Source organism: Astatotilapia calliptera, chromosome 17 (genome assembly GCF_900246225.1).
Source record: "Astatotilapia calliptera chromosome 17, fAstCal1.2, whole genome shotgun sequence".
In the NCBI taxonomy this organism is placed as follows: Eukaryota; Metazoa; Chordata; class Actinopteri; order Cichliformes; family Cichlidae; genus Astatotilapia; species Astatotilapia calliptera.
This window is the reverse complement of record NC_039318.1, coordinates 35,130,639-35,155,002: the sequence shown is the minus strand read 5'-3', so window position 1 is coordinate 35,155,002 and position 24,364 is coordinate 35,130,639. Positions and strand designations below refer to the sequence as shown.

Genomic DNA, 24,364 nt, shown 5'->3' with positions numbered 1-24,364 from the left:
TATAGTAGAATAAATCAGTTGGGACTAATTTATTTACGTCTGTCAGACAACCAATCATATTTTTGCCGGGGGCTCGACCAATGAAAAAACCCCTTTGCAAACTAAGTCGCCAGTGACGACAGCAAAACCGGATGTTGGGCTGATTTTCTTTATAAAATAAAAGCTAACACAGACACGGTGGAGGTAGGAACGCCTTTAATTTGGCAACAATAACCGGAAGTGCACTTGTTCTAGTTTGAAGTGCTTGTAGCTGGCGCAAAAAAAAGGGGAGCAGGATGTAGCGGCACAAGTATCGGGCTCGCTTCACATCAGTCCGGCCATCCTCTCGCTCTTTATGTCGACGCGGTGAGTCAGGTCTGGGGGATGGGTGTAGTAAGGGCTGGTTGCAGAGACGACTAACGGTTGAAAAATGTCCAACATCCTCGATGCGGCGACTAAAGTGAGATGGGACCGCACGGCCGCGGCGAAGCGAGCCGTGTTTCTTGCGGCTGCTGCATACGGTGTCAGAACGCTGTACCCCATCATCTGCAAGCAGCTCTGCAAAAACAAAGGTCCTGGGAGCAATCACCGGGCTTCAAAGGCGGAGAACGGCTCCACTTGCTCGGGAAAGACTCAAACGGATGCTGTGATTGATAGGAAACCATCCCCGGGGGTAAATACTGAGTTTTTCATGCAGATCCTGGAACTTGGTAAAATCCTCTTTCCCAAGCTCGTTTCCAGAGAGCTCGCTTTGCTCTCTTTGCACTCGGTGGCGCTGATATCTAGGACGTTTCTCTCTATTTACGTTGCCAGCTTGGACGGCAAGATAGTCAAAACGATCGTGGAGAAAAAACCCAAACGCTTCATCATCCAGCTGATCAAATGGCTCCTCATTGCAATCCCGGCCACGTTCGTCAACAGCGCCATCCGGTACCTGGAGTGCAAACTGGCTCTGGCCTTCCGCACCCGGCTAGTGAACCATGCCTATCGGACCTACTTCACCAATCAGACCTACTACAAAGTCAGCAACATGGACGGGAGGCTCGCCAACCCGGACCAGTCTCTCACCGAGGACGTGATGATGTTCTCCCAGTCCGTGGCCCATCTCTATTCTAACCTCACCAAGCCTATACTGGATGTGATGCTGACCTCCTACACGTTGATTCAGACCGCCAGGTCCAGGGGGGCCAACGCCTCCGGTCCGACCCTGCTGGCAGGGCTCGTGGTGTTTGCCACGGCTAAAGTCCTGCGTGCATGCTCGCCCAAATTTGGCAAGCTGGTGGCCGAAGAGGCTCACAGGAAGGGCTACCTGCGCTATGTGCACTCTAGGATCATTGCTAATGCTGAGGAAATAGCTTTCTACAGAGGACACAAGGTATGCAGAGACGGATGTGGGCATGTGAGTGCTAGCTGCAGAATGGAAGCGGTGTGGGAGTTATGTGCAGCCACACGATCATTATTGTGTTTATTTATTAGGAAGTGTCTGTGCCCGGATGTGCCACGTTACGTGTGAAATGCATAACACATTTACAATCTGTAGACACCAATGTAATTACTATGGGTGAAGCGGTAACTTTAGAGGTAGGTCTTTGAGGATGGCCAGCTAAGATGAATGGTCATATCCATAACAATGTTCCATCTACTGCTGCTTGAGGCTGTTAGGATCACAAATATGCTATAAGAGCCGGCACAAAGATTAGCAGCAGAGTTAGTTTTAACTTTATTGACTAAAGCTATTTTTATTCTGAAAGAGCATCAGTGTGAAAGACTTTACTATTATGTTGAAGAAATTCTACTGCACGGCCTTTTTCACAGATCACACAGAGATTTGGGAAATGCCTGTGTTGCTTCATGTTCTGATGTACCGCCCGCTGCAGGTGGAGATGTGTCAGCTGCAGAAGTGCTACCGGGCTCTGGCAGACCAGATGAACCTGATCCTGTCCAAACGGCTCTGGTACATCATGATCGAGCAGTTCCTCATGAAGTACGTGTGGAGCGGCGCCGGGCTCGTCATGGTGGCCGTGCCCATCATCACAGCCACCGGCTTCGCTGACAGCGGTAGGGAGTCGGTTAGGTGTAGCGTTACCCTAGCACGCGTCTTGTGCTTGTTAAGCCTTTTAAGTGCAACTATAATAACTGTAGTTACTGCTTACTCTACCAGCGGGAGCTGATTAGCATGTGTGAAAACAGTAGCTGCCTCCCACACCTCCCTGATGAGCTCTCAGCATCAATAATAAGCCTGTAACCGAGTCCCTTATTACACTGTACCTACAGATATTTAATGAACCTTTTTCCATCGTATCCTTATGCTCCCAGGTGAAAGTGTGAAAATATGTTTCGCACCGCTGACACACAAAGCTCTGTTTTGTCTTTTGAGGTCCCGAAGTTAATTGTTCTGCTCGCTGTCCCATGTCTTGTGCCTGTCTTTCCACCCTTATAGAAACAGCTGACGGTCAGACCCAGGTGATGGTGAGCGAGAGAACAGAGGCGTTCACCACCGCACGTAACCTCTTGGCCTCAGGAGCTGATGCCATCGAGAGGATCATGTCCTCCTACAAAGAGGTGCACTGTAGTATGCTGAATTTAACACAACTTTGCTGTCATTTTCAATCAGAAAACTTCATAACTGAGACTCACAGGCCCACATCTTACACTGATCTCTCATGCACACCTGCATTTCATACTCGTCCATTCTGAAAGTTGCAGCAACTCTGATGTTAATAATCTAGTCATCTGAGGCACACAGCTCTGGCTGTGAGTCCAACCTCCTGTCCAGACCTGCTGTTTGCAAAGGCCAGCCAATCAGAAGACAAGCTGGGTTAAAGGGAGAGGGGACTTCTTTCATCCTGTGCATGAAGTGAATCATGCAAAGCGGCTCTAGTAGAGTCCAGAAAAGCAACATGTGGAATGCTTCCCTTTTAAGGCATTAAATTACAGATTTTTCATTATTTTTGGATAAGTTAGAGACTGTATGAAGAAGTGATTAATCTGTTAATAACAGATTTTCGCTGTTTAAGATGGAAATTTATGAATGTTGCCTTTTGAATACGTGTTATATCCTGCAAATGATGTGTTTGAGAGTCAGTTGCAGTGCAGCAGAAGTTTCATACAAGAAAAGGTCTTTTGCGCTTATTTAAACTTATAATGATTCAGCATTTTGTTCTTTCACAACATATCTGGCAGCTTTTTAGGTTTAATTGTCCGTCTGAACAGTAGGAAGTACCCAAGACTGTACAGAGTGTCACAACTTTGCAGTTTTCTGGCTCAGATGTCAGTAAAAATGTCTTCTTGAAGAAATAAACCGGCCAGGTTTGAGCATCGGTGGGTCGTTCCGGTGGCCCATGTGTACATGGACGAGTGGACATCAAGAATGTCGGATTGATTTATGTCCATCTCTCTCCTTCTTCTTCTTGCAAAACTCACCACGCAGCATGAAAAAGGAAAAACAAGAGAAAAAAAAGCTGAATGAAAGACCTTGTTCATTGATAGCCAAATCCCTGATCTTTCATTGCACTTTAATCCAAAAAGAAAGAAAGAAAGAAAGAAATTGCAAGACCAGTTCATTCTCTCTCTCTCTCAGGCTACATTTTGAAGTCCATAAGAGGATTTGGTTGCAGCACATTTGTGCTGAAGCTGTGTTGCACTGCAGCTCATTAGTACTGCTGCACTTTTGATCACGTGCCACCCTGTGTGTTGGTGTGTACTATCCCAGGCTTTTTGATAATTCCCTTTATAAAAATGTGGAATATTTGAGCAAAGATCTGGCGGGTTTATCTCATGCCTGTCAGCGAGTAACTTGACTGTCAGCGACGGTTCAGCAGCCCGAAACAGCGTCAAAGAGGAGGAAATGAAACTGGTTCCATGTGCTTGCGGTTGGCTGTGAGCTTCCTTAACTGTTTCACCCGTGCTAAAGAATTTCCCATCATGCCACCTTCTTCACACCATGATTATCATTTTATTGTGAAAAACACGTTCCCGGGGGATACGAGTTTAAGCCTGCATGCACTTCTGTTTTGAGCACGTGTGCGCACGTGGCTTGAGATGCATTGCGGCGTGCCCCTGCGTGCAAGGCCAAGAGATGTGTGTGTGTGTGTGTGCAGTTTGACAGACAGCAGGGATGGAGCACATTCCTGAGGCAGCGTGCCCAGCTCACGCCTCCACACACTCTGCCTATTTAATATGGAGGAGTGTGTGTGTGTGCAGTCAGATTGGCCCATGACAAGTCCTACCTTGCAGTAGTTTGTTACTCATCTTAAAAAGCTTTGCTGTTGTTTTTGTTCTTTGTTCCACAATAACAAGGTAAGACTAAAAGTCCCCGTTTTGTTTTTTATTTTTATGTGAAAAGCACATAAATATCTACCAACCTCACACACAACACAGTAGTTCACTCGTGTACATTAAAATTGGCACCCTGTTCTATCAGCACATGATCCAGTGACTAAGTAAAAAACAGAACTGGGTCAGGTTGGTGCTCTGATGCTGTATGTGTTACACTGCTTGGAATTCTATTATGGGAACAGAACTGAACACAGAGGGCTTAAATAGGCCTCACTTCCTGAAGAGTGAATCCACCATCACTCTCGGGTCAGTGAAACCCAGCGCTTGTGTGTGTGTTTTGAGAGCTCCTTCTCTCAGAGCTCAGCTTAGCTGCAAATAATCCTCCATCTGTTGATCTTTCAGCTCTGCACTTCTGCAGAGCTGGAAGATCAACAGCATTTACTTGAACTCTTTTTAGGCCAATCAGAAAGGATGAAGCGGCTGTATTTGTTAATACACCTGCTGAGCACACCAAAAAACCCAGCAAGCACCAGATTACAGCACCTGCCTTGTCTGGTCTTCAGAACAGGGCCGTGTTTACGAGTGGGCAGTCAGGTCTCATTTAATCTGCAGCTGGGTGTTAGTTAAAGGGATCTATTCTGCTGCTAGATTAGCTTCATGTGAGTCACAATTCAAAATAATCCTTATTAACTTATACTGGAGGGGGGCATTTTCATGTGATTGCCCCTCTTCTGAGATGACCATATTAGGGACATCCCCTCTCACTGACATCATAGAAACCCAAGATTTCAAAAAAAGAAACACACAGGGGTTACTTGCACATATGCTGACTCCAGTATTTGAAAATTTCATCACGTTTAAAAAGCTCAAGCAAAGAAAAGCTCATGTTTGCTTGATTCTAAACCAGAATAGTGGATGTGATGGTTTTAGTGGTATTTAATTTGCCCCGGTATGTTTTTTTGTGAATTCAGGACAAATATTGCAATGCTGCATGAATGTCTAGGCTGGTTAAATATTTAAACTGATTACTTACGTATTGTTTACTTATATACAGCCATATCAAAAGGATCTCTCTTGCATAAGATGTCCAATTGTTTTGTACAAAACGGATTTTGCATTATTACAGCGTGTTCCCGGCTTTAGGAGGTCACTTTATTTTAGCAAAAGCAAGAAAAATTCAACCGGACTAACATTTGGGTGATATATCATGCAAAAGTTGAACTAATTACTAAGACAAAAATGAGTCAAACAGCATGTTTTCATCAGGGATTTTGAACAAAGGCAGACTATAAAGAACACAAATGTGTGTGTTTTGTAATCATTGCTATACTTATGTTGAAATGTCAGATGTCATTATGCAGGGCTGTGGTTCTTTTTCCCAGTGGGTTTTTTGGTGCTGTTAATGAGGCTCATAATAAAATAAACTGAAGCTGCATATATATTAGGGGTGCAACGATACTCGTATTGATATTGAACCGTTCGATACAGTGCTTTTGGTTCGGTAGCATATGTATCGAACAATACAAAATTTTTAATTTATTTTATCAACTTTTCTTCTGACGAGGCTGTCTGTTGAGAGCTCAGTGGATCTGCGTTCGACTACTCCGCCTAGGCTGCACTGTCGAGCGCAGATCCAGTGAGCGCAGCGCATGCTAGCAAGACAGAAGCTAATCTCCTTGCAACATGGCAAACTGAACCTCCCCCACCCTCATTCAGATCTGGCCTTTGGAACTATTTTGGTTTTCATGTGAAGCATGACCCTGAAGGTAAGCGTGTCATGGACTAAAGTAAAACAGTATGTCGGATGTGCCACGCAATGCTCAATTACATTGGTGTGAACTACTGCGTTAGCGCAGTTGTTCGTTAACGTGTTGACGCTGTCCAGCCCCACGTACGGGGCGATCCGCGGTAGCTCGTTAACGAAGATTTGCCGTGTTGTGGCGTTAACGTCATTTCAGATTAACGCTGACAGCACTAGTGGGAACACAACGAATATGACTGCACATTTACGCCGACATCATCCTAGTGCAAAGACAAGTGGAAGCAGACAAAAACAACAACCAGGCATGCTACAAACTTTACCGGGGTCATTTAGACAGCTGTTAGCACATGATTCTCCTTATGGGGACCTGATATGTTTAATATGCTGCTGAGAGTATACCCCAGAAGCATATAGTATAGCTTTTATTTTGGAAAGAGCCATTTCTCTATAATAAACTCTCTTTTCCAAAGATGAGTGATTTCTCGATCAGATAGATTTATTTATTTATTACTTTGTTGTTTCAGCAACATTAAATTTAAAAACTGTACTTTTGAGTTAAAATATATATTTATAATTTTAATAAATGACAAATTAAAAAGGCAAGAACATTTTTTGTATCGAAAAAATATCGAACCGTGACACCAAAGTATCGAACCGAACTGAACCGTGAATTTTGTGTATTGTAGCACCCTAATATATATTGCTATGCTGTTGAACTTTGGCAGCCACTGGGCTAACCAGCACACGAGTAGAAATATAACTGGTTGAATGAGTTTGAGCTGGTCCGCTGCCCCGCACGGTGTCCATGAATTCTCAGAAATGGTGCTCGATGTTTAAAATAATCAAGCTGTGTCAACAGCCGGCATTGTCTCGCTGCAGGGTGCACCACAGAAAGCGAAAAGAAACACTCTCCAGGTGCCTGTAAACACATTTGGCTCCTTTCCTCTGTTGCCTCAGCAGTAAATGTATTCCATCCATCCATCCTCATCCGCTTTATCCGAGGCCGGGTCGCAGGGGCAGCAGCCTAAGCAAAGAGGCCCAGACCTCCCTCTCCCCAGCCACCTCCTCCAGCTTATCCGGGGGAACACCAAGGCGTTCCCAGGCCAGCCGAGAGATATAATCTCTCCAGCGTGTCCTGGGTCTGCCCCGGGGCCTCCTCCCGGTGGGACATTAGTAAATGTATTATTTTACTAATTTTATGATCATGTTTACAAAAATCTCTTTTTAAAATCCAGGAAGAGGTAGATGAATACAAGGTGAAAATACAGAATAAGTAGTAATTATTTAAGGATGACATTTAGAGCTGGTTAAGTGAAGTGAAATTATGATCTCAGTGAGATGTGGTCTGGATAAAAATTGAACATTGGAAGTGGAAGTAGGGTTTGTTTGTTTTTTTTCTTTTGAGCTATGCGGGGAATCTGCGTGCGTGCCTATTATCACGGTGCAAAGAACCACAAGAGGAAAAGCAAATATATGATATATCTAATCCAAAAGCACACACAAACAGTAAGGAAAAGTTGCTACGCCTTGTAAGATGTGAGTAAAAACAAAATGCAATGATTTTTGAATCTTATAAATCTGTCATTTTAATTCGTTTCAAAATTGCATATGGGAAACAAAAAACATCAAAACACAAACTGAGAAAATGTAGCAGTTTAAGAAAATATGAGCTTATTTTGAATTTGATGGCAGCAATGCCTCACAAAGAAGTTATGTTTACCACTGTGTGGTATGTGTGGTACAGCCTCTTCTTTTAACAACTGTCGGTAAAAGTCTGGGAACTGACGAGAGCGGCTGCTGGACTTCAGGCAGAGGGATGTTGTCCCTTTCTTGTCTCATATGATTCTAGCTGCTCAACAGTTCTGGGTCTTTGTCATCTGATAAAAAGTTCAGCCTCCAGATTCTGAAAGATATTTTATGTGCTTTAGTATTGTCTTGCTGAAATGTGCAAGGTCTTGCCTGAAAAAGACGTCATCTCGATGGGAGAAAATGTTTCTCTAAAACCTGGATATAGCTTTCAACATTTATAGTGCCTGTTCAGATGTGCACGCTGCCAATTCCACAGGCACTAAAACACCCTCATATCATCAGAGAGGCTTTTAAACTGAGCACTGATAACACTTCAGATGGTCCCTGTCTTTAGTCAGATTTAGATTCCCCTGACTGCAGAAAAGTTTCATTTTGAATGAGTATCCACTCCAGCTTTAGCGAATGAGTAGTCTCAAACATTTGATATGTTTTCTGGGGGGGGGGTTTTGTGAGTAAAATACAGGTTTATGCAATTTGTACATGATTTCATTCTGTTTTTCTGTTTTTATATTTTACACAGATTCAAAACCTTTTTCTAAGTCTGCTTGTCTACTGACACAAACTTTAGGGAAATGTATTGACAGATCTTCATTTTGCCAATTTGTTTTGGCCATGCCAGCAGACATGTTAATGTTATAGCCTTGTGGCCTTCATCAGAACATATAAAAACCTTAATTATTTAATATAAGCAAGCACCAGGAGATATTGAGGAGGAACAGCTTCCTGTTAACGGGGGCACTGAATGTACTTTATGGCTATTGCAGATGCAGCAGCCGAAGTTAAAATGAAACCTAGCTTAGGATCAATGTTCCAAGTCCTGCACTCATGGGGTCACATTTTTATCAGGCACATCACCATGATCGTGATCTTTATCACAATGGTGGTGACACTAACATCTACCAGAGATGGACTGACCCGTGTGTGTTTGTTGGGACAGGTCACGGAGCTGGCAGGCTACACTGCGAGGGTCCACAACATGTTTGTCGTATTCGAGGATGTCCAGAAGGGCATTTACAAGCGCTCTTCTGTGTCAGCCACAACGACGACGGAGAAGAAGAGCAAGCCTGAGATGCACATAGACGGACCGCTGGAAATAAAGGGTAGCTAGCAGTGTACACACAACACCTCTTTGTCTGTACAAAAAAAAAAAAAAACAGAAGAGGAAGAGGTTGCCATCACAACAACCTCTGTTGCTTTTACCACTTCTGCTACCTGAAGCCCAGAGTAAGCTTTGATTTGGTTCAGGTCAAAACATAGTCAATGGTAAACGCTCAGTTCACTCCCCAACAACATCTGTCTGCCAACAATTATTCGATCCATTCTGTTGTCCAAATTAGCAACAATCAGCAATGAGTTATAGCCTATAGCTTCGGCAGTTGCCTCACTGAAATCAATAACAGAATTTGTCTTACATGCTAACTTCAGGCTCAAGTTTTGCTGCTAATTTATAATGTTTGACCAGATTTTATGAATTGCACAAACCTTATCTGGGCCAGCTTACAGATCAGCTTACATTATAAGAAATCAATAAACTAAATGGCCAAAGGTTGGATACACTCTAATAGAAAGCATCTTATGTTGGAGGGTAATGCTAAGCTAATGAATAAGTGAAGTGGTAAAGACACAGAGTCCAATCAGTTACTCTAATACACAATCACTGTAGTTCCTGATCCTTTTTCTCTGTTTCTGTGTTTCTGCAGGCGAAGTGATTGATGTGGACAAGGGCATCGTGTGTGAGAACGTCCCGATTATCACACCAAACGGAGACGTTGTAGTATCTTGCCTAAACTTCAAGGTGGCTGATCTTTTTTTCCTTCTGAGCTCTACTTTAACTGATAGTTCAGGCCCCTCTGACTTCACTCCTGAGGATTTTGGTCCGTGTAGAATTTATTAGCATTTAAAAACAATGGCCCAGGGTCTCATTAGAAAGCAGATACATCCTTTGGGTGTCAACTTGTTGCTCCCCTCTGGATTTTCACTACTATATTCACCTCATGAGGATTTCATGGTGGTGGAAATCACAGATCAGACGTTCCAGTTTTATTTGGATGCAGGGTATAATGCATAACGCTCATATCATAGATGTGAATCTGCTGCAAAGATCTGCTCATCCATTCAGCACAGGTTCTGTTTTTTTCACTCAAAAGTGGCTGAGGGTCTGCTGATCCTTTCATCTGTTTCTTGTATGTGGATAATTGAGTTAGCATGATTTCATCGCTGATAATTTGATACCAGACAAAACGTGTCTCTTATTCCAGTTCTGACCTGCTGACTTCTTTTGTTAGGAGGCAACAATAGGAAACACTGACATGATGTTTTTGATAAAAATGCTTTTTGAGACATCAAAAGAATCAGCTTTTGTAATTATTACAAATGAATAAGAATAGCTTATCTCTTTCAAACACCACAGGCAAACAGACCTCTGTGCAGACTGCACCAGGCTCCAATTATACATGTTGGCCTGAGGTCGTTACACAAGAGTACGCCGCTGACATTGAGCTGATAACGGAAAAAGACGCTGATGCTGTGCTTAAAAATGTCAGCTTCAATATAAATATCATACACAAACTTTAAATGGCAGTTTTTTGAAGAACTGAAGATCTTTTTCTTTTAAGTTCTTTTTTTTAGTTCTTACTCTGCACGAAAAAACAAGTGCACATGCAAAACTACTGCAAGATTTATGGGACAGATCACTGCATGTAATCTGCATACAGCAAGCTGCATACAGGTGAAGAGCATGCTCACTAAGGCAAAAAAGCAGGATGGGTAATAGTGTCTGAGGATGAAGAGCTGGCTGAAATAATGGGGGTGATGAATATCATTTAACTTGAGACACTCACTGTGGCAAGTAAAAGAAAAAAGGAACATTTTGACATTTAGGTTCATATGAAACTTAGAGTGACCCATATGATAAGATAACCCTGTTAAAGTGTGTTTAAAGTCTACATATTTTCAATTATTAATTTGCATTGTAACACGTAAATTAATATCATATTATTAAGTTTTGTATTCTAATTCTAAACATTTTTAGCCAATGTCGTTTTGTAAAGCTGTAAATATTGACCAAAATTAAATAATAATAATTAGCAGTAGTATAAGTAGCAATAAGAGTGGTGTGTAATATTTTTTCAAATGCATAGTCGTGCATGAAAATAGAGAAAATAAGAATCATAAATTTGTGTGTGAAACGTTTTTACCCATCGTTTATGAATGAGGCTCTATATTTGGTTTCTCGCCATGGAAACCATGGTTAACCACTTTAGCAAAAGGATTAAAGCTATAAAAACTAATGATAGAGTAGTAATGTGTGCTGTGGCCTAATGTTTCAAAGGATTTGCCTTATAGACATCACTACATTTTTAATCTTGAGCCAGAATCAGCGTATTTATGCGAGATTGGGGCGTGCCAAGTTATCAGCTAACACAAGCTAGTTTGGCTAGTAAGCTGTAGCCATATACCATACTTACAAATTAGTACTTACATATGAATGAAGTAATACTAGAATTTCATTCACCAAAAAAAGAGCGCTTCTTAAACAGTCTGTTAGTGAAACTAACCACATAAGCCTTATTATGAGAGCTCAGTGACTTTAATTAGCTAAGGTGACGCTTGAGAAGCTAGCTAGCGCCTGTAGCGCAAGTGCCCAAGCCCTTAAATATGTAGAACTTTAGCCTTGATTAATTAATTAATCAGGCTTTTTTACTTTTATTAGCCACAATTTACTGAAATCTAAAGATACTTAATAAATAATTTCATTTATTATATCAATATGATATTAAATACAAATTTTTGACAGGTGCAAGATAATATTTTGCAAATTCTATATATTTTCATCTGGATTTTTATTTTTAAGTTGTGTTCAATATACAAAACCACTTTTCAGGGACAGTTCAAAAAAGTGCCCCTCCGACAGCCAAACCCATCTGTTCTCTGATTGGATAGTTACATTTGTGATTGACATGACATTGACCAATCAGCTGAAAGGAAGAAAAATACGGTTAAAATTCGTATTTGTAAGTTGAAACTTGAGTGCAGAGTTTCACCCGTATTTTTTGGATATACATACAAATCTTTTTTACACACACAAATTCTTTTTACTCATACAAATCCTGATTTACAAGTACAAAACTGATTTACAAATACAAAATATTTATGACCACAATTTGAGCCCATATTTTCTGTGTGTAACAGTTTAACACCACTCCTGCTTTTTCCACAGCTTTATGGCCTAGTGATGCATTGTAATTACACTGACAGCCCGCTCTGCTTCAGGAGAATTAATAAATTGTCTCTCCCGTTCAGGTGGAAGAGAGCATGCACCTACTGATCACAGGGCCTAATGGTTGTGGAAAAAGCTCTCTGTTCAGGATCCTCGGCGGCTTGTGGCCTGTCTACGGCGGCCGGCTACACAAACCCTCCCCTCAGCATATGTTCTACATCCCTCAGAGGTATACGCACAAATGCACACTCTCAATAATCGCAGGGCCCACGGCAGACAAAACAAGTGCAGGGTTTGATCATTGTACCAGTGAACCGTAACAGTAATCTAATCCATTGTAACAGGACCTGAGTGTGTCTGTGCAGCTGAGAGAGAAACCAGAGCTGTGGACAGAGTCAAATATTTACTGTCCAGATTAAGTTTAAAATACTAGCTCTGCAGAATGATTAGATATGATAAATATTATCAAATTAAATATTATTATAGTTGTTTGGTAATTATCCATTATGCGTAACCTCTCTCCTTTATTGCTATATAGCAAGAGCTGCAACAGTTGGAGCAGCAGCTGTTATCATGATAACATTTTTGTCATTTTTATGTTGATTTTAGAGCGAGACAGTGAAATAAATATAGCAACTCTGACAGGAGAGAGTGAGGGTAACAGAGAGCACAGGCAGGTAATGGTCCAACCAGTCGAGATTCAAACCAAGGATCTGCCGCCCATGTGGGAAGCAGTCTTACCCAAACCTTCAAATGTAATCGTACCCATAGCTGACTCCCTCCTGCAGTGCGGTAAATATTTTATACATAGGATGAGATGGCCAGCTGGCAGCTGTAACAGAATCCAACACACTATCTATAAAACAGACATCTTTTTCTTTCAGCTCCTCCTCTTTAAGTGTCTAAAAATGCTTTTGTCACACAATTTGTGAGCTTTAGTGCTCATAACGGATACAACTTATGTGCATTTATGTTTCCCCAGGCCGTACATGTCATTAGGTTCACTGCGGGACCAGGTGATCTACCCAGACTCGGTGGAGGACATGGCTGCCAGAGGGATGAGTGACAAGGACCTAGAGGTCATCTTAGCCATAGTCAACCTCAATCACATTGTCAACAGAGAGGGAGGTAAGACAGCTTTTATTTTTATTTATCCATGAAAGAGCAGCAGTTCACCACATAAATCAAAAGACACACAATCACCAGATAAGAAAAAAAACCTCAACATACTAAATTAAAATCAACTACTGAGCTAAAGGAACCTTGTCACTAAATCACAGCACAAGGTACTTTATATTGTAAGTTAAAGACCCTACAATAAAACAGAGAAACCCCCAACAATCAGATGACCCCTTGTGAGCAAGCACTTGGCAACAATGGGAAGAAAAAACTCCCTAAGCATTTAATTATAAACCTTTAATTGTGAAGAAAAGGTTTGCTGGTGTTTGAGATCAAACACATTGTGTGCATCAGCCAGGAGCTTGAGCGCGCGTTTCCTAAACTTGAGTGTGTGACAAATTGGCAGCCGTTCTCTCCCTCCTGCAGAACAAATGGTTACACTGTTGTGAACCAACTACTGTACCAAGCTTAGCGCCGCAAGAAGGTTTAATGCGTGAATAGTTGTACTGTGAAACAGTTTAGAAAGGTTTGCATTACTCATGGTAATTAGCCCACGTGTATGCAGTCACATTATTATGGGCTCACAAAGACATGCAATATAACCAAAGAGGATATGATGATTAGTCCGTTACACAGTCTTTGTCTTCTCTTTAACTCTTTACAGTTTAGTCTAGTATTTAATGTGAAGTCATGTATTGCAGTTTTCATTTTCATGGATTTTACTCATTAGTTTTTGTGTGGCATCAAACTCTAAGTGCCTTCTCCATGTTTCATATAACAAAGGAGAAAAAATATTTCCTGTCATCATATATAATCCCACAATATCCAACTAACACCACCTTAAAATGTGCTTGTTGTAAATTCCTGTGGTTGCTTTTTTAAAGCTATCAGCAGACTTTGAAAAAGTGCTATTACTGCTTCTCTAAAACATCTGTGTAGAGCGCAACAATGTAATACAAAATGCAGTTTTCAAATGATTTTGTTTATTTTTTATGTTTAAAGCTATCCTAACCTACCTGGCCTTATTTGAAAAGGTGGGCAGGTAAGTTAAATCAGCGGTCCCCAGCCTTTTTTGCGCCACTGACCGGTTTAATGTCAGACAATATTTTCACGGACCAGCCTTTAAGGTGTTGTGGATAAATACAACAAAATAAAATGATACGACCAAGATGAAAACTGTTATTTTTATGAATATAATAATAATCTGAATTCACTGTGTAATTGTGTAACTTTATTAGCAGTGTCCTCCTGAAATGTGCTAACAACATTGTCACGGTCTCGCTGGCAGACCGTGGGGATGTGGGGAAAGGAGGACCCAAAATGCAGGACTCTACAGTGCAACAGTGTTTATTTACAGTGGTGACAATCCGAACAACAATAAACTCCCCGTGTGATCCCAACTCCCGTTCCGTGTCTTCTCCTTTATCCCGTGCTCCATGCTCTGTCTCCGTTCCCTGTGTACTCTCCGTGTGCTGCCTCCTGGTCGCCACAATTCCTCCTGAGGAAACACGCATACCAAAGGCAGCCGTGAGTACAAAACCTAACAGTAGGCTTGCACTAACCTTGCACAATACACTTAAGACTGACGGGAAGTCACTCAACGATCCAGCGTCGAGGAGCTCTCAGCCACACTGTTTTGAAGCTCCTCTGACGAGGCTTGATCGGCGCCAGGTGTGTGTGGATTCCTGGGTGGGACCGGTCAGCTGGCAGGGCCACACCCACCAGGCCTAAAAGTGCCTGCCACGACCGCACCCTCACATACACAAGCACACACCCCTAAACACCTGACAGTACACCAACACGGAAAAACAGGACAGCAGACACAACCATAATAACAACAACCACAATAATGATAATAATAATAATAACTACAATAGTAGTCCACACTGCTCACGGACCCCGAATCCCTGGAACTGGGTCCGTGACAAACATTGAGAGTAACATCCTCCTCTCTGCCCCTTAATGCTCTCTGGTCGCTATGGTAACACATAAATATTTCTTTCAAAATAAGACACAAAACTACAACACAGGAAAAGACCCAGGGAAACTGAGTTAACGATAAAAACCCTGAAAACACACCCGAAATTTAAAACACACCCGAAATTTCACACCCGAGCCTCACAGTGGCGTGTCTAGAAAATTTTTGTTGGGGGGGCCAGGTAGAGGCACAGATTTGGAGAAGGGTGGCAGATAATGTTAAAAACAATTCTACCAACCCTTAACCATAATTCAATAACACTATAAACCTAATAACCGAATGCGCTTTTAACTCTTATTAGAATGAGATTTTAACCACTACGGTGCAAAGTTTTTAGATACTGCGTTGATAAAGTACAAGAGATACAATCAGTCAGTGTTTACTCAGCATTCAAGGACATCAATATTTGCATAGTATTTTTACTGACATGTAGTGCACATGTTTTGGGCAAAAACATTTTTGAATATTAAAATACGAACATTTTTAACATACAATTGGCAAATTAGCCAATGCCAATGCAAAACCAATGCCTGTTAAAAAAAAGAAGATAATCTTCTCACAAACTGGTGTTTGATTTTGAAACAGGAAAAAAGTGGGGAAACAAATGAAAAGACTAATATTTGAATAAAACCTGAAAGCAAGTAAATACTTTCTATGCTGCCTTATGGTAAACTTTGGTAATATTGATAAAGAACACTGGCTGATGATGAAATACAGTCAGCTGGCATGGTGACACTGCCAGTATAACCTGCAGGGCTGGACTGGGACAAAAAATTGGGCATTTTGACTACAGACCGGCCCACCAGGTATTAAAGCCATAAAGCCTTTGAATGAAAACAAATGCTGTTGTGACAGTGATGTAGACTTTTTGGCATATGTATGATTTCTATACATTTTATGTCAGATAAAAACTTTGTTCGCAAGATTCAGATAATTATTTAATAAAAGTGAGACATTTTAAATGAGAATAAGAAAGTATTTCCTTGTGCCCCCCTTTCCCTGTTAATGCCCTACCTGCCCCCCTGGCAACACTTTGCTAGACCCGCCCCTGCACAGTTACCAGCTGTCAGCTACTTAGAAAAGGATCCTGGTGTTATTAGTCTCTCAGAAACAGTTCATAACTTCAACTCATTCATGTCACCTAAAAGGTAAACCTGTTTCTCCATCACAGCTCTGATGATTCAGTAAGGACATCTCCTGGTTTCATCTTCATGTTTCCCTCTCATCACATAACCAAACCGACATCATGACCAGCAGCTTTACAGCTGTGGCTCCAGCCAACATCAGCTGATACTAGAAATTAATATTAAATAAATTCTAACAACAGCTGATCAAGCTTAAACATGCTGCTGTTGTTTAGCGCGACATCCGCTGGTTTCCTGTTTCATGGCGCAAAGTGGGCGATAAATAAACAAGAGAGAAAAGCCGATCAGCTGATCATTGATCAGTTTCATGATTAAAGTAGCAACAGGAGAGGGAGGGTGAGAGGATGAGAGAAGAAGAGGCAATATGAAACGCGTAATATTTTCTCTGAATGAGGGACCATTCCATTTTTTAAGGAACTGTTGGCAGCTCTACTAACTAATCTTATGAATAAAATAAAGTTCACTATCAGTAACATCATAGCAACCGAACAGCTGTATAGAAACTCCTCATGCTAGCTCACGCAGTATGAGGTATTGTAACTGACTGTAAAAAGTCAGCACAATGAAAATAAACTCCACCTAAACTTGGTTTATATCTGACCCAGATAGACTGCAGGTCATAACTTCTTACCTGAAGTTCAGTTCACCTGACACCTGACACTTGGACCGGCGGCTGCCTCGGGTCTCTCCTCCTGCCTCACCTTCCCTCATCCACCTGTTGCCTCTGTGGAAGCCCCGCCATAGCCACCACCAAACAACTGAGTTATTTTTACACATCGGCCAGCATCTGGCCAATCCACCACTTCTCATTGTTCATGCCGTTACAAAAAAAATAAATAAGTCATCAGCCCACCATGCAAACGTCCGATGGCTAGTCCAGCTATGTTAACGTGTTAATCTTTCGCTGAAAAAATGTTTTCTGCGGTGCCGTCTTTCATGCTTGGCTCTCCTACCTTTGCTAACATGATGCGCATAGTGCAGAAGCCGGTGCTGCATTCACTTACCCTCGGATATCTGAGCTTCACTGTGAAACCATAATCGTACATTTGATATTTCATTAAATTTTATTGTTTTAGCTTCGGGGTGGCACCTGGGGTGGCCAGTCTGGTTGGGGGGGTGGCCTGTGCCCCCCCAGGCCACCCCGCTGGACACGCTACTGGAGCCTCAACTCTCGCGGCCCGGTACCAAACGACTCACGGCCTGGTACCGGTTCGTGGCCCAAGGGTTGGGGACTGCTGTTATAAAGTATCTACACTTCCCTTTCTTCTATTGTAATCTCATTTTGAAATATAGAGACTGTAGAACGCTTGAGTTGAGGGTTGGGGACCGTTGGTTAAATCATAAATTAAATGTGATTAGACACATTTTTTGGAAAGCTGCTTATAATTTCACCAGTCACACCCACAATAATGCCAAACGTGTTAAATCTAGAAATCACTTAAATAGGACATGAAGTGAAGTGGGCTAAAAGATCTCGAAAGCAACACATCATGTCACGATCAATTCTGTGAAGAAAAGTGCAACAGAATTCCTCCACAGCGTTGTGAAAGAGTCATTGCCAGTCATCTATCTCTACTTTTAAGATTTGGCTTAAAACCTTCCTTTTTTGCTAAAGCATATAGTTGGGCTGGACCAAGTGACCTTGAATCCTCCCTTAGTTATGCTGCAATAGGTGTAGGCTGCTGGGGGATTCCCATGATGCATTGAGTATTTCTTCTTCAGTTACCTTTCTCACTCACTATGTATTAATAGACCTCTCTGCACCGAATCTCTGCACTTGTTATTAATCGCTTGCTCTCTTCCACAGCATGTCTTTTATCCTGTCTTCCTTCTCTCAGCCCAACCGGTCGCAGCAGATGGCCCCGCCCCTCCCTGAGCCTGGTTCTGCCAGAAGTTTCTTCCTGTTAAAAGGGAGTTTTTCCTTCCCACTGTCGCCAAAGTGCTTGCTCATAAGGGGTCATATGATGTTTGGGTTTGTCTCTGTGTGTATTATTGTAGGGTCTACCTTACAATATAAAGCGCCTTGATGCGACTGTTGTTGTGATTTGACGCTGTATAAATTACATTGAATTCAACTGAATTGAACTGAATCATCGCAACACTTGATTGCAGCCCTGCTGACAAGGGTGGCCCAGGATGGTTAGTTTGGATAGCTGTTTTCCCTTAATAGATGACATCATCATTTAAAAACTGCATTTTGTATTTACTCTATCTTTGTATAGTATCAAAATTTGTGCGATGGTGGTTTGAGACGTGTAAGTGTGACAAATATACAAAAATAAGCAATCAGGCAAATACTTTTTTGCAGCTCTGTATGGTGCTGAAGGGATAACAGCTGATGCTGAATTAGGGTCTGGCTGTGCTTTCATGTTATACCAACTTGTACTACAAGATGGTGCAGTGAGTGATCTACACAAGTGTTTACGAACATATTATTTCCTCTCATGGTCAAGGCTAAAAACAGTTAAATCCTGCCCCCTGGTGATAATCTTTTAGTTCAGAGGTTCATTACCAAAAAAAAGAACACTTAAAAACACTTGCTTACTCTGCAATACCTCCTTTTTTATTCAGGCTGGGATGCTGAGCTGGACTGGAAGGATGTGTTGTCAGGAGGTGAGAAGCAGAGGATGGGTATGGCCCGCATGTTCTACCACAGGTAAGGAGAAAAAGCCTGTGGGTTAACATTTCTTAGCGTGTAGCCCATTGGCTGTTTTCACAGAAGGAATTACTGTTAAGAAATTGAATGCTGAAGAGTAAACTAAAGTGTGTTTTTTCAACGTTTACATATTTGCACAACTCTATAAATGGTGAATGCTCATAATGAATGTGGCCAAATAATGAGATCAGTATATATGCAGGTAATGCCTGTGAGCCAAACTGCAGGTTTTAGATGGTTTTTTGTTTTGTTTTTTTGCTTTTGCTTTTAGACTAATAGAGAGGACTTTATTATGACTATCACAGGCACACAGCTATGGCTGGGAGTTCAGAGGCCACACCCTCTTGTTTGCAAATCATGTGTTTTCAAATGGCAGCCAATCACAGGAAAGCTGCCCTAAAGAAAGAAGCTAAGACAGCTTGGTTCAGAGGATAAAATGAGCTCCATTGAAGCCTAGTACGAGATAACATAGGCTTACTTTGAACTTGGAATCATGCTAAGCTACTCTAGAAGTTGCCCCTTTTAAAACTATAGTTCATCTGCTGTAACAGTTGGATCTTGTTTATGGGTGTATAGCATAACCAATCCGATTGCATGGAGTGGATGCATAGCACCAACTTAAAACCATTTCTCTGCCTCTGTCAGGCCTAAATATGCCTTGTTGGATGAGTGCACCAGCGCTGTGAGCATTGACGTGGAAGGAAAGATTTTCCAGGCTGCCAAAGATGCCGGCATCTCCCTGCTCTCCATCACACACAGACCCTCCCTGTGGTAAGCCTCGTCACACTGGGGGAATATTTTGGTCCATAAATGCTAATGTAGTTGGGAGTTGTAGTAGGGAGCAAATCTTTTCTTTGTTTCTAATCCTTCTTCCCCACCTCCAGGAAGTACCACACCCACCTGCTGCAGTTTGATGGGGAAGGAGGCTGGCGCTTTGAGCAGCTGGACACGGCAACGCGCCTCTCCCTCACCGAGGAGAAGCAGCGGCTGGAGACCCAGCTGGCCGGCATTCCCGAGATGCAGAATCGCCTCAACGAGCTCTGCAAGATCCTCGGCGACGACTCTGTCCTAAAAACAGCTGAGGAGTGAGGGGGGAGGTGTGAGAAGAGATCCGAGGGGGTAAAGGAGGATTGAGACAAGGAGAAAAGAAGAAGCTGGGGGTGGTGGAGGAGGTGCGAGGCAATGAAAAGGCAAAGAAATCAGTTTGTTAGTACAAATTTTTTTTCCCTTTTTTTTCTTTTGCCCTGAGCCTCTCGGTAAAGCAGGGGAGCTCTTAATGGCAGCTTTGCCTCTGAGCTCTCCCTTCTCTCCCCCCTCCGTCTTTTCACCCTGTCCTTTGCCCTGCTCCAGTCTGAGAGGCGGGGGAGAGTGAAGTGCATTCGCAAGTATTCCTGCTGCTTGTAATGCACGCTGTTTGCTTCCACTGCTCAAAGTGGCGTGACTGATACACCCAAATTAACCAAGACGATGAATTTGTTTGTTTTGTAGCACTTTACTCTGCTTTCAGAGGTGTGCATGTCACGGTGGCTCTGGGAGCTGCTATTTAGCTGGAAAACCTTTTAAAGGTTAGAGCCACTTTGATGTCCAAAGCAGTATTCCAGTTTAGCAGCAGATTTTCGTTTTCCCGAATGTAATTTTAACTTTTTTTTTTGCAGAGCCACAGTACAATCTGTTTCCTTATACCTCACGTTAGCTTTGTTAGGTTGCACGTCCATGAACCACTGGAATGGGCTCAGATGCCGACTCTATTATTAGAGCGATTAGTGACGCAGGTCTGACTCCAGAACTCTAAGTTTCTGGTTTATTGAACAAATACAATGAGATAAAGAGGTCCAGTGAGGAAGGGCAAGCTCATCCTGCTCGGAGAGGGTTTTTTTAGCAGATGAGTGCACACACACAAACACACAAAAGGATATCAAATTAGAGGAAAAACAATAACAGTAATTAGTAGTGACCATGTAAGGCTCTGGAAATCTGCTGGAGAGATGCACGTTAGTCATTGTCGATAGTAGATAGTTCATGATTTGGCGTTTTGACAATGTGTGTTTGAGGCAAGTCGTTTCATACACCGTAGACAGCATTCATATTTGCCAAGCAATGAAAGGATGACTTTGTGTATTTAAATACTCTACCATGTTCCAGAATATGCTCCACGTTACAGCTGTTTAAAATTATTAAGTTATAATAGATAATAGGTTGTTTTTACACGTGAAGTTGCTGGTAACAAAGATGGAAAGTTGTGATACTGTTAAAATGTTTTTTTTCCTTTCTTAAAAAAGTTGGGAATTCCGCGCTCCTACGTGGTGACGGTAACTTGCGATTACAACTGCTTTTATAAATGTACTCTCTTTACACGGTTCGAACCTGGAATGCTCCTGTTTGATATGGTTCACCAGCTGCAAACAGGACTGCCTTTGCTTTTCAGATTGGGCTGAGTTAAAGGGGACCAATTACGGTTATTCTAATGTTCTAATAATATTTTTATTCTAGCGTAGCTTTGCATGATTCACAGTTCAAAATAATCATTTTTTTCAACCTGAAAAGCTGTTCAAGCGTCTTTCTCTGAAAGGCCACCCGACCTTTGAGCCAACTTTACTCTGATTGGCTGCCCCTCATAAGCAAGCCTGAACAGCAGGTGGGTGGGGCTTTAGTGCCTGAGATTACTCTATAATGATATCGTCATTCTGGAAAAGGTAACACCCACCTTGCGTTCCTTTGGCTCATATAGATAAATAGAAGTGTCTGAAATCAGAGCTTTTGGATGACAGGGATTGTTTGCACATATTTGAAACTTTGGTCATGTTCGATATGAGCCTCCCTCATGTTTTAACTGTGTGGCAGAAAATCTGTAAATGTATTTTTTATTTGTGACACATTATGTTAATTAAAACAGGAGAAACACTGGACTTCTCTGTGAAACTGTCACACTGTGCTGGATATAAGCCTCAAACAGTGCCAGTTCCATGCCTGACTAACTAGCACAATCTAATGATACCAAGCCATCTCACTGATTACGATACCACTATATTGTTAAAACGCCTCTGTTTTGTTAACATTCCACCATATGTGTGTTCAGAGCCTCAGAGCATGGACAATCAGGTACATCATCAACAAGTGCACTGCTGTATTTCCGTCTACACAAGGACTTCTTAGAATCCTCAGACAAAAATGGCTAAATGACGTCTAAGTTTAGGCATATAAGCAAGCAGGCATTATCTAATCTTTTATGGAACCTTTAATGTATATTGTTGGGTTTGCATGCCAGGATTTGCCTGAGCCCCAGCTGCGTCCCTACCATGCTTACATGCCAGCAATGAAACCTCCCCTCTTGGCTTTTGGGGGACAGTTTAAGAAAAGAACTTCAGAGCATTTAGATGCAGCGCTGCTCTGCTCAGGGTGAGAGCTGCCAGGTTTCTGTGGGACAACCCCCCCCAAAACCCCAAAGAAATGTGACTGGAAAGCAAAAACGGATTTTGAAGATTTGAGTCACTTCTTTTCTTTAATGTCTAAAGGTCCTATCTGGGATGTTCTCTCTATTAAAGAGACTGTTTTCTTCTGGTATGTAAGGGAGAGCATCACGGGCATCACCACAGCCTTGCAAAAACGGCAAGATGGCATACGTTTCTGACCCGAAACACGATCGTTTTGTTCATTTGGACTCTGTTGACAGGAAGGCGCACGATCCGCTGAATGACACAAGAGTCTGCCGAGTAAAACTGGAACAAGGAGGTCGGCTCAAAGAAGTGCCTGCTATTTTCACAGGCATAGTGAGACGATAAATCCAGTATTTCATCTTGAATAGACAGGAGAAGAAATGATGAGGTGTCTTCTTCTTCTTTTGTCAGATTTTTATTTATTTGGGGGGGTTTTTTTGCATCATTTTCTTCCAATCATCCTGCAAAACTGAGGCTAAACCCAGTCATTTACTGTTGAGTGGAGTTATTCATTGATGAAAACGCATGATAGGGGACAGGATAGTGAACATTGGTATCAGACGGGACGTAAAATTCACCTGCTGGCAACTAGCAACACAGAGAAGGCAATAATCTGACAGTGTAGTGGTCAAAGCATGTTTCTGCTGCCCCCAAGTGGCCAAAAAAGTTAAAGCAGCTACAGTGTTTGTGGTTGCCTTGGTCCTGGTCTGACTATGAACATTTCTCTGCATTGAATTTTTGGCTTGTGAATGAGACCTCATCATTTCTTCCAACCCCACGACACAGCAGGCCTCTGCAGTGGCTTACTGAACTGTTACTTGCTAGTGCAACCCCCCCATACCCCCCACCAACCCCCTCCCAGCCTTTCTCACCCCATCGTTTATTAAGAGACTGAATGTAAGTGAGAGATTATGTATGAAGCAAGTTCTACGCCACTGGATCATACAAGTTTCTTCTTTGTTAACAGCTTGTCGTTTTATAATTGTGTTAATAGTGCATGCTGTTTCATTTTACAAGAGCCACAATGTGGTGTTACATTTCAGAGCTGCTGTACAGCGTGGTATGTGAACTGGAATTATGGGAAAGGCCATTTTCATGTTATTCCATGGCTACAGGGCAGCCAGATTCAATCTTTTCAACATTGTCAAAAGCAGATGGATGACTATATGTAAGTTTGAGAATGATGTTGTACTTTTGTGGGATTTGTATTAGGCTGCTGTGTACCACAGACCAGCATGCATTGATTCTTCCTTAAATCCAGGGATTACTACGCTTTGGAATTATTACATAATTATGTTAAAGACATAATTTTCAGTAACAGTAGCCCAGGTCATCTTTTGGGGATCTCATATGACACATGTGTAGGAGTCTGTGTATTTTAAGCCTTTACAGCAAGAGAGCTTGAGCGACATTAAGGTCATCTGATCAAAAATCACTTTATGTTGAGAGATGAAGATGTATTTTCTTGTAAATAAAACGATACAATGCAACCTCAGAAAAATGAACTTGCTTCTTTTTCAGCTTTTAAGTAAATGCTTGAGTTTAGCCCAGCTTTCAGCACTTAAATAAATGATGATATTTGTACCACATGATGAGCTTTAATAGTTCTTTAAATTTAGCACAGGTCAGAGAATCATATAGGCTGGGCAATACTGGTCTTTTTGGAATTATGACAATGTGTCAGGAGTGCACGAAAAGACGATTTGGTTATTTTAGCATCACATAATGTGTCCAGTACAGCAGCATCAATGCAACTGTCAACAAATCAATTCAGTTTTATTTATGTCTTACAAAATAACGACGCCTCAAGGCACTTTATATTGCAAAGTAAAAAACCTATGATAATAGCACTTAGCAACAGTAGGAAAGAAAAACTCCCTTTTAACAGGAAGAAACCTCTGGCATAACTAGGATCAGGGATGGGCAGCCATCTGCTGTTACCGGTTGAGCATGAGGGGAGGAAGACAGAGATGAGGACTGATTAT

General features: G+C 41.9%; 1 protein-coding gene across 1 annotated transcript; it reads left to right on the top strand.

Moving 5' to 3' along the window:
* The first annotated feature begins 172 nt into the window (after positions 1-172).
* On the top strand, positions 173-23,874 carry abcd2 (ATP-binding cassette, sub-family D (ALD), member 2). The gene is made up of 10 exons (XM_026146070.1): positions 173-1,354; positions 1,857-2,037; positions 2,420-2,541; positions 8,766-8,928; positions 9,529-9,623; positions 12,131-12,276; positions 13,030-13,175; positions 18,861-18,945; positions 19,591-19,716; positions 19,830-23,874. Exons 1-10 carry the CDS (start codon positions 410-412, stop codon positions 20,032-20,034), a joined length of 2,214 nt encoding a protein of 737 aa, XP_026001855.1. The 5' UTR covers positions 173-409; the 3' UTR covers positions 20,035-23,874.
* Positions 23,875-24,364: the final 490 nt, after the last annotated feature.